Source organism: Argiope bruennichi, chromosome X2, assembly GCF_947563725.1.
Source record: "Argiope bruennichi chromosome X2, qqArgBrue1.1, whole genome shotgun sequence".
NCBI lineage: Eukaryota > Metazoa > Arthropoda > Arachnida > Araneae > Araneidae > Argiope > Argiope bruennichi.
In genome coordinates, this window is record NC_079163.1 from 62,211,310 (window position 1) to 62,223,424 (window position 12,115).

A 12,115-nucleotide genomic window follows, 5' to 3' on the forward strand; every position below is an offset into this window, starting at 1 on the left:
GATCCCCCAAATAAAGTATTTTTAAGCATCTGCATAGGAATGATTATCAACTCAAAACCTAGAAGTCATTTTTTACAAACTGTTACAGAAAAGTAGAATGTGATGAAACAGAGTACTGATAAACACTTAACTAGGAAAAACAGTCTTCATTGGCATCTTGACAGCCAAAATACAATTTTTTTTAATTTTGCAAAGTCAGCATTATAAATATCAACTTCCAATATATTTCTAATGGCTATTTCTACTCATCCAGGAACAAGATCATTCTATATTTTTCAGCCAATTGATAAGTTGGAAATGAACGACGCCAGAAAAATCAGCAGCGATATATAACCAACTCTCACTTTCTACATACTGTTCATTTTTGGATTCGGAAATCCTCTACACTTTTGCACATGTGTCAGAAGGTGTTCATTTTGTCAAAAAATGAGTGAGAGGAAAGATGAAAGGAGATATTTACATTTAGCAATAGAGTGATCCTAGATTATTTACAGAATTAGGAGTCATAATAACTGATCATCTTTTTGCAAACCACCCTTTAGTGAAGAGCAATTGTCAAAAAGTCTCTATCTTGGGATCATGAAATAAATAGTATATATCAAGTAGCACACTTCATTTTGTGAAAACAGTAGAATTTTAATACCCTGAATGTTTAATTAGCTTTATATATGAAAACTTATGATGTTTCGGTATAGTGATTAAGTGCAATTGTGGAACATACAAAAACTATCACTGAAAGAATTTAACAGTTCTCTCCAGAATACACAATGTATGTTCAGTTAAATTTCAGGACCTGGAATTTGAAGTTTTTTTCTTTTAATGTAGATTTTCGTAACACATTTTTCATTCAAACAAACATAAATATGTGCCTAACTTTACAATTAAAATTTTGACTTTATTATTTATTTTAAAATCTGGGTTTTTGAGCATAAATTTGTTGAGTTTGTTTTTACTGCAACAGACAGTAGCAGTTACTTTTCGTAGTTCATGAAGCAAAATGTCTGTATTTACACAAAATGAATTTGAATTCGATGCATTGCTCACAAGCACTTGAATTTAAGATTATTTTTTCCAATGAAATAAGTTTTTTTAAGAAGAAAGATTATTCATTTTTTTTCAAACAGTATACCATATTCTTTAGAACAAGGAAAAATATATATAATGCTTTGTTTTTAATCATTATTCTTTTCCATTTGGAGGATATTCCACTTTGGATAAAGCTTATTTTAAAAATCTATAAAATTTTTGATTTTAAAAGGCGGAAAATTTTTTTTCATGTAATATTTTGGGAATTTAGTAAAGAAAACCATTAGAATTTTGTGTTATTTTAGATTAATCAAAACAATTTTTTAAAATCATCACGAGGTACACATTCTCACTATTTAAATAGACTAATTGCACGAATTTCACATTTGCTGCATTTATTTACCAATCTATAAGGCAAAAAGTATTTATCAGTGTTTGTAAATAATGAAATTTAAGTAATTAAGAAATTTTGAGAATGATTAAGTAAAAAAAATAATGCAAAATTCTACATTATTATAAAAGTAATTTGGGTGCTTTTATACTTTCCCTATAAATGATATATGCAAAATGAAATATTGTGCATATATCCTTGATAAATTGATTGCATAAAGACTATAGCAAAGAGGGAACATACAGCAATTTTCTATATATCCTAATTTAATAATTAGAAATATGCTAAATTATTTAGCATATTTTGAATATTATTTGTATAATTTGCTGACAAATAACTAATATTAATATCCAGTCAAAAACATGATATATTATTCAGTGGAATATTTAGTTCTAGATATGCATCAGCTAAAAAAATTAATAGTTTGTTAACTTTTAAACCAGAATCTCTTTTCATAAAAAGAATTTTTAAAACCCTCGACTCAATCTTTTGGGAAAAGAAATTTAAATTGTTTCATAACACACTTTGTGAAGATTAAAAATAAGAAATGAAGTATAAAAATAATTAGCATACCTTAATATCAAAAAAAAAAAAAATGCTTGACCATTATATATTGGTCTTATTTATATAGTAAATAATAATATCGGGGAGTGTAGGGAGCAGTAGGATAGATTTCACAAGACTTTTTTACTTTGCTAGTTTAGTCTTACCAAGAGTGCAGTTTATAAAAATCCAATATGTTCTTTAATTGATTTTTTAAAAAATACAAAAACAGCAAAATACAAACAACTAACTTTATTGTATGATTAAAAATGTTAATACTTTATTCCAACATCCCCTTTACATGACAGTGGAATGGCACAAAGTTTAAGAAAATTAAAATTAATAAATATTTCATTGTGATGCCTTTTTCATTCAATGGTATACGGTTTTTGAGCTGACAAGCAGGAGCTGATTTTGGAAATATTCATTGGTGCTGTCCATTTCAAAACCTTTTATTTTCTTTTACAACCATTTACACTAGTTGTAATTGAATATATTTTTCTCAAGTACTTTTCCATTTCGATGATGCAAATCCCACCAAGCAGACACTATTGACAATACACAGAAATAAAATGCTTTTCCTGGATTTTTTTCTTCTATATTTGTGGCATTTTTATATATAAAAAGATAAAATGGGTAATTAATTTTTAATTAAGAGTAATAACATTCATAACTTCACTTCAATTTTTCATAACTTAATATTTATTATATTGCTTATTACTTTATTATTTTTACAGTAGAATTTCCCTTAGCAGAAATTAAGTAGTAAATATGATTTTAAGTAGTAAATCATTTTTTAATAGAAATAATACAGAATGATTTACAACATGTATACATACTTTATACAATAACATTATTAACAAAAAATAAAAATTATAATTAAACATGTTTGGAGACATTGGTGTTCTTAAGTAAATTTTTAAGAAAGAGTGAAATTTTATTTTAAATTTTTTGTTTTTGGTTAATGGGATCATTCCTTTTTTTGTTGTGCATTACTGCTTTATATTATTAAATATTTATATATATCTTATATGACATAAAAATGCATACTAATTTATATATTTTAATAAATTTAAAATCAGCTTGATATTGCATCGTTACACACCCTACCACTAATTTTACAGGGTGGCTACAAAAACCATTAAAAAAAAATTCTGGCTTTTCCCGGACTGAACATGCAACATTCCCATGACTTATAGCTACTAATAATATAAGTTTTATGTCCGTCTCCCTACTCAAAACAATTTTATGTGTACAATATAATTTATTTAAAAAAGTTTTACGAGTTATTTAATAGGAAAAAAACTATATTGCCATAAAATTTAATTTTGAAAAAAAAAAAAAATGAAATGAATATCCGAAAAAACAACAACAATTAAAACAGTATGTTGCATTTCTTATATGAAAGAAAACACTGGAAATTCTAACAAAATACTTTGTTTCTAAAATTGCATAAGAACTTTAAGAAACACTAAAACTATACTTTGCAACACAAATTATTTTAATAGTAAATCTTTGCTCAAAATTTTAAAACAATTTAATAACTCATTAACACTTTTTGCATAAGTATTAGAATTGTATGTTGCAGCTAAAATATAAAAAGAGTATGATTATACACATCTAATAATATATATTTCAACAAAAATCTTAAAACACCTGTCAAAATATTTCAAATCTTTTTTTCTCTAACAAATCATAACAAGCTACTTGCTTTAACCAAAAACTTATATTTTTATAAATTCATAAGTTTTTTTTAATTCCATTTATGACTGAAAACAATACTGGATGTAGCTACAACTTTAATACTAATTTAAAGATAACTTAAGTAACAAACCAAATGCTGGGCTATTACAATTAAAATACAAATAAATTAAATTAAATTATTATTATAAAATTTAAATAATAATTATTGATTAGAAAATTGACATCAATAATTAGTGCTAATAAAAAAAAATACTTGGTTCAAAACAACCAGTTCTGCTGTAAGTGAATTAAGATGTTTTAAAACTTCCTTTTTGTGGAACTTTAAGGATTATTTCTTCTTTAACTCTTGGAACTCTTCCTTTTTGAGCAGCCTCAAGATTTATTTTTTGTTTTTAGTTCTTTGAGCTAATACTCTGCTTGCATTTTTCCCTTTAAAATGTTCACGTAATTCTTTTCTTTATGCCCTTCATACCAGACTCATTAATTTATCACACTTAAAATAAATTCCTATTACTCTTTAAAATTGCTTATTACACTATTTGCTTGCATGATGTCATAAGCAATTCAATTTCACAATCAGCATTCGTGCTTTCATATTCTCACATAAACAAAGAAATCAAAAATCCTCTTTTGACAATACTGTTGCCATGGGAATCAGTATCATCTTTAAGAAAGATACAGCATCACTGCAAAGTTTTGAGTTGAGAGCAAGTTGAATCCCAATTTATTCATACTCAGTTTTTTGAAAAGTGAAAATTAATCTTTCTGAAAGGGTTATTAGAGTTGCTGTTAGCAATTTTCATCAACTTATCACTCTTCTTATGATAATGAAATTCTAAAAAGTCAAGAAAGTTATCCTGGGTTACTATTGCTATGATAGTTTTGAGAATATTAGGCTTTGGACGTAAAGAAACGATAATGCAAAATGAAAGATCGCATATGCACTTGGTACGAAATGCTCTTGCATACTATTTTCCCTGATTTTTAGATGTTTTTAGGAATTTCCATGAAATTCCTGATGTTTTGGTTATGTAGTCATTGTTTTAATAAACAAGATTAAGAAAAATTAAAAACTTATTTTAGCATATTTGGTTATTTAGAAAATGTATTGAAAAGTATTAGGCATGTTTAATTCCTCCTTTATTGATGCTATTCCATTCCTTCCACTGCTGAATTATCTTTTAAAATACATAAAGCATGCTATATTTAAGCTTAATTTGACCATTAGCTTACAAAAACTATATCTTTAAATCAATTATAATTTAAAATATTTTTGTTTTACAAATTGAAAAAAAAATAAGAATTTGTATTTACTTCTGCAGCATAAAAATAAGGTTCCCTGCTTTAAAATCAAATAATACTGTAGCTGGTGTAATAATCAGGATCAAGTAAGAGGCTTCAGTTGCTCTATCTAATGGAGAGATTAGAAATTGACTCCAATATTTTATTTAGACATAAATGCAATTTTCTCATTTCTCTTACTGTCCCACTTCTTCGAACTTTTCCCTACCTTTTCTTTTTTAAAGTAAAAAACTGTACCCATATTTTCTGAGGTACATTAATTTGATGAAAGTTGCCCCCCCCCACTCTTTTGTTTTGAAATTATATGGTATGGGAGCCAAAATATTTATTTCCTAATATATATCAAATTTAAATATATTTATGGCATACTATACTTTTCTGAGAATTTCAGCATTTAGTACATAATTTTATTAGATAGATATAAAACAAACACTTTACTAGTTTAGATTTCATATCTAAGAAAATTAGACTATAAAATTCATATGGTATACACTTTATCCATATGGATATGTAGAGCTTAGCTCAAAACAAAACAGAGGTAATTTTCTATTTCCAGAATTACAGCATACTGTCAAAAATTTGAAAACGCAAATGCATGCTGCAAATGAAAAGGATAAGTTCGATGTCATCCTAAGGATAATTGCTACACATTTTGTGGTTGAAAATTAAAATACGAGTTATACTCCCTAATAGCATGCATGTTTTAATCAAAATTTCAGAAAAAACAGCCAAGAAATTTTCTAGCATAGTAAGCAAATATTCTTTTTCAAGTATTAAATTTGAACCCAATAATTAAACATAACATGGGAATAGTTAGAACTGTTATTTTAGTATGTCTTTTTTATATAGTTACCATTCCTGATTAAAGTTAATCAATAAATAAAATTTGTAATTTTAATTATTAATTAAAATTATTTGATTATAATGGCTAATAGGCACTTTCATAATAAAAATTTGGCTATATTAGACAATAAGTGTGTCTAATATCCAAAAACTAATTATCATTCATAGAATAAATAATTTTCTAACAGGAAAATTCACAGACTTATTAAACTGAAAACCTGAAGGAAAAAAAAACTTCACCAAGGGGAAAAAAAAAAAAAAAGATTCACAATTTTATATCATTTTAACAAAGGGGGGGGGGGAAGGAGAGAAAAAGAGAGCATGGCTCATTAGTTAATTTTAAAGACGGCAGAAAGAGAATCATATACCATATAAATGCTTACTATTATTTTTTGACAATAATTAAAAAGATCATTTTCAAATGTGAAGTAAGTGTGCCTCAAAAAGCCTCCCAAATCAAAATAGCTAAGCAGGCTGCATGCAATTCACAATATGAATGAGTTTAATTTTGTTTATTTGCAATGGCTTTTTTTTTTTTTTTTTTTGCTGAAACAGTAAAGAATAGAGTATTATAGTTTGAAATTGTTCACTACACAAATTTTAGCTCACAATTATATAACTATGAACTAAAATTTGTGGTATGAACAAGCAACAAACTTTTCATATAGTTAAGTCATATAATTCCATAGATATTTTTTAAAGAAACACAGGAAGCTAGAAGAAAGACTTTTTAGAAATAAAAGGATAATATGTTATCTGATGAAAAAGACGACCCCGAATTTAGTGACTTGTCATCAAATGGTGATATGCTGTTAGTAAAAAAACTTACGAATCATTTTTTTATGATAATATATTACTTGATGAAGGTTGTAGTAAGCAGCCTTCTGAAGACATTTATAATATAGCATTTCACTTTATCTGAATGATTTAATTACAGAAACCAGAGAGGAAAGTATCATTTTGAAGTCAATAGTTCAGATCAAGGTGAAGACTGTTTTGTCCATCAATACCACGTTACGGGATTGCATCACCAACTCTGAGAAAAACATGATTTTTAAAGGTCTACAAATTTAGATGGGTTTAATATTAGCTCCCAAGGTAACTGATTATTCATCAAAAAAAATAATTCACGCAAACCTAATGGTAAGTACAGGTCACATCACAGCTCCAAGCTGCTGTTAAAAATTAAGAAGAAATGCATACACGAAACACTACTTCCTTCTATAGTAAACAAGCATTCCACCAATATATCAAGAAAAAATGCCACTGATTCAGCTTAAAACTATATAAATTGTATTTTAAAAGAGGATATGCCTATAATTGAAAATATATTGAGACAAAGAGAAAGTAGACAGAATAAGAGTTCCAACCAATGTTAATAGTCTGTGTGGACTTCTTTTGGATTCTGACCAAAACATTTACAAAGATAATTACAAAAAGTGTAGGGATGCACCCAAGTTGTTGCAGAGGAAAATCCATTTACTTCATATATAGAGAAAAAGATAATATGATATTATAATTTGAAAGGTGTTTTAAACAAAAACTTTAAAAAGTGCAAATCTTACAGTAAAAAAAAAAAAAAAAAAAAAAAAAAGTTGTGGTTATTGAGAAGCACGAAGAAAAAAGAAAAAGTACTTACTTCATCTATCAAGCCCAATTGTCAAAGTAATACAATGTCAGACTGTGGAATCTGAAAAGCTTCATGCCATTGGAAAATAGAACATATGTAAATGACTTATTGATTTATCTGATCAAATCAAAACCTGCTCCTCACCTCTGAGAAAGAGGATAAAATGATATAGAAAAATTACTATGGAATTCCTTATGTGAGCCTGTTTTGATAAATGCATAAATTTTATAACAGCAGCAACGGAACATGAAATAATATTTAGTGATGAAGTTGTTACTTCCAAACTAAATTACTTCCAGATGGTGTAAATAAATAGAAGAATGTAGAAGCTTCCTATAAAACAAAATCATCTTTTAGAAGAAGCAGGCATTTTTAATAGGCGACAATACTGTGTTTGTTCTGCTGAAATATCTAATGAAAAGTGACAGCTAAAAATATTCTACAAATTAGATGGAAATGTGTAATAAATATTACTTTCATGGTTGCTTTACAACCTCTAAAGTTCGCACATTAGAATAATTACATTTTTTTTTTTTTTTTTTACTTTATTAATGTAAAGTAGCCCTCTTTTTTTAATCAATTCTTTTATTTATAAACAATTGATTTTTTTTTTCAATGATTGCAAATAAGTTTAAAATAATTTTTGAAGAAAAAATATTTTTATTCTTTTTTAAGCCTAGAAAATATAAAACCTAGCACACAAAAAATGAAGAAAGTACAAACACAGTGCATTTTTAATTATACCCAAGATAAATTATGTAAAAAATTTGATAATTCTAAGTAATTTTTTAAACTAGAAACAACATCAAATGATAGCAGAATTTCTTTCTCTCATAATAATTAAAATATTTTTTCAAAAAGAAAAAAAATGAACTGCATTGAGTAGGCATTGAAACTCTCAATATATATGAGCATTCACTGAATTTCAATAAAAGTATAAATAAATTTCGGCAGAAGTGGAATTAATTCCGATTAATAATGAAAACCAAATTTCTTAAGTGTTCCACAATCTAAAATAGTTTTGTACTTATATAATTATATTATTTATTTATTTTAGTATACTTATCAAATCTGCAAGGCCAATGACTGATAAATATATTAAAGATTTTCATTCAAAAAGATTCCAAGCAAGATGATGCAAATAATAAATTTGACAGATCACAAAACCCATATTCGATTCATACCATTATACTAGCATAGAAATTATTCAAAACAAAACACTATGAAGAAAAAATAGCTCACGCCTGTTTGTAAAACAATTTCGGAAATCGCATATTTAAGAAGGGAACAGAGAAATTAATTATATTAATGGTTCGTGCCAATACACGTGGCAGTTATGTTCCATAGCAATATTAAATTTATTTACCCATTTCTACACTGAGTCTACGTAATGTAGCATGATAGTAAGCATAATATTAAATTTAAACATTTGAATTATAAAACAGGCTGAAAATATTACCTTCTGGGTTTCTTTACCCCGACGCTTTTTGGGATATTTTTTTTCTTCTTCTATCCCCTCAAAGCTTGGCGGCTGTACAGGGGATTTAAAACCCAAAGCATATACAATAAATGCACAGATGATCACTGCTACTATCGGGATAGCATAGAGGGGATTAAAAGCTTGTATGAACTCCATGTTTATGTTGTCTAACATGTTTACAACCTACATTCGGAATCGAAAATATAACCCGGACCAAGCATTTCCACTCATCTGTGAGCTTAACGCTGACGTAAACGCGTCGCTTTGGTCGTTGCCAGAGTATTTAAAAATGTCATAGTAAATACAAAGCTTCTGAGGACTGTCGAGTAGGTAGCGAAAGTGAATCAAACACGTAAAAGAATGATTTTCTTTACTTTTTAAATATTTTCAAAATTTTAATATATTTACGTTTATTGCACAAAAATATTAAAATCAGAAAAGCCATAGTATATTCCCTAATTGACAGCAGTTAAGAGCTAGTGATAGAACGGACCCGTTCAAGACCTGGTTCCGGAAATTTGTTTCCGGTCCGGCAGCATTTCCGGAACTGCGGATATTTTCCGAGTCCAGATCTGAAACAGAAATGGAAGTATTGCCCAAAATTACTTCAATAATTACATTTTTATTATTGAAATTTTAATAATTATTATATAAGTAATTTAATAAATTATTATTAATAATAATGTCATTTTCATTAAATTAATTCAAAGCTTCTGTTAATTAATTTAATTTAAATTTTAATTAAGATTAATAACTATAATATTAATTTAATACAATTTTTGAAAAAAAATTTATATTCTGTTTTTCATATACATCTTATTATGAAATTTTATAAATTACTTGCCATAAGCTTCAGTATTTCGATGCAGACATATGGCACATTTGTATTGTATTATATGGTTTTCAATGCTGTCTTTCTATAAATTTCTATTTTCTGGGGACAATTTATTCACATTTAATTTATAATTTTATCACTGAAGCTCTCAATGATAAAATTATAATTCAAATTTTGTTGTCTTTTCAGCCCCGCCCCGCCTCTTTTCCCCCTCCGTCTAGTCTTTACGGGGAATTTTCGATCATGCTTGTCACTTTAGGAAAACATCTGTAGGTGCATATTATTGTTAAGCATTGTTTTCCGTACTACACCCACCTTGGGATTTGGGTTATTGGAATTTCTCTATGCACATGTACCAAACTTTTCGCTGCTAATCACGCGAAGCACAATTCTCGCTGTAACTCTGTCAAGTGGAAACGTTTTTCTTGACCGCTCCTGAGTATGACTTCATTTCATTTGAGAAAGCGCGTTATAGTGGCTATTTTTTCTATTGAAGTTTCTTGAATCAGTTGTGTTTTTAACATGACAGGGAAACGAAAACTTATTTAGTTATCTTTTAAAGAAAAAAAGACTCAATAGAACTTTTTGAAAAATCAAATGCTTCGAAAACAGCTTTTACCAAAGTGCACCATATTCCCAGAATAACATTAAACGATATTCTTTCATTGAAACAAGTCACAGAAGAAGCTAACTGCAAAGAAAGGGAACGAGAAAATCGAAGTTTGGCGAAATCGCGGAGATTTTAATTCGATGGCTGAGACATACCAGAATGCAAAATATGCTGATTTCTACCATGATCTTCAAAAAAAAAAAAGCTATGGAAATTGTTGAGGAGTTGAGAACTAAAGATTTTAGATGGCAAAAATGGTTTTCTAGAATGTTTCAAAGACAGACATTGCCTTTAAAAAAAAGGGGGGGGGGGTTACTGAAAAGCAGCAGCTGTTGATGGTGATGCTACCGAAGACTGTGAGAATAGTATTCTCAAGGGCAATTTATCTAGGTTTGGTCATTAAATGTTTTTAATTTTGAGGAAATTGGATTATTTTACCATCTTTTGTCTGATAAAACTCTGTCATTTAAGAGTGAAACGTGCACTTCTGACCAAGCAAACAACAGCTGACATTTCTACTTGGTACTGTTATGAGTGGAAATGTAGGCCGGGATAGCCTGGTTGGTAGAGCGTTGGATTTGCGTTTCTTTGGTTGCGAGTTGGGCCGAAGATTCCCCGCGTGCTTGGTGACTGACGCGCGTATAAATATGTCGTGGTCACAAAGTCCTCCATGTCGAGAGTAATACCACTGGGGATGGATCAGGGGTGATCGTTCTCTGATTCAGGTCTAAATTACGATCTGTGGATGAGTGAATGAAATGCGAGAATGAAGTCCGTTCCGTAAAAAGGGTTGTGACGTGTATGTAGTTAAGTCGTACTCTTGGCCCTAGTTGGCTCTACGATTAAAACAAGAGGCGCTCCCCCCGAGGCTTAAATCGGCTGTCTTCCAACAGCGGGAAGTGCCATAAGTAACAACAACATGAGTGGAAATGAGAAAATATAATTTCTTGTAACAGGTAAAAGAAAAAAAAACTGCAATGCTATAAAATTTTTAAATCCCTTCCAGTTGAATATGAAGCAAATTCAAATGCCTGTATGACTGGAACGATTTGGAAACGAGAGATTCGTAAATTGGTTATCAGTTTTGGCATGAGAAAAGAAACATTGCCATCACTGTTGATAGCTGTAGTCCCCACACAATCAACCCGAAACTTTAAAAGCGATCAAAATTGTGTATCTTCCGCCAAATGTAACTGCACTTCTTCAGCCTTTAGATCAATGGATAATTTGTGACTTTAAACGAAAGTACAAAAAATTCTTGTAAAGGATCTGATAAAAGCATTGGATAGGAACGAAAAGTTAAAAGTTCCGGTTTTAGATGCGATTACCTATGCACACAAAAATTGGAGTTCTGTTTCATCACAAACTGTTTCGAATTGCTTCCGACATGCAGGCTTATAACAAACGCAGAAATAGAAGAAATCCTCAGCGAAGACATCATCGACCTGGAAACATTAGAGATTTTGCCATAAATCACAAATGGAAAAGGGTACAGCGTCAATCACGTTTATGCTTTTGTCAACATAGATAATGAAATCGCAATCTGCTCAGAAACGATTGTAAAATCTTTGAAGCCTGAATTTTGGAAAGAAAAACAAAACAGTTCAAGCGAGGAATCGACGTCGAAAATATGGATCAAACGCCATCCAACAAAACAGAAACAATCGAAGCCCTTGAGAAGGTTTGTCTGTATTTAACATCCATTCAAGCTACAACAAACGAAGAATTTAAGGCCTTAAGTATATTAGAAA

At 29.0% G+C, this 12,115-nt stretch overlaps 1 protein-coding gene across 1 annotated transcript in view; it reads right to left on the reverse strand.

The window, feature by feature from the left end:
• Positions 1-9,189, reverse strand: part of LOC129960163 (neurofilament heavy polypeptide-like) — a 46,837-nt gene extending 37,648 nt beyond the window's left edge. Inside the window, exon 1 of the mRNA XM_056073355.1 lies at positions 8,899-9,189. Coding sequence (XP_055929330.1) covers positions 8,899-9,093 — 195 coding nt within the window. The 5' untranslated portion in view covers positions 9,094-9,189. The remainder of the gene's footprint in view (positions 1-8,898) is intronic.
• Between the last annotated feature and the right edge of the window lie 2,926 nt (positions 9,190-12,115).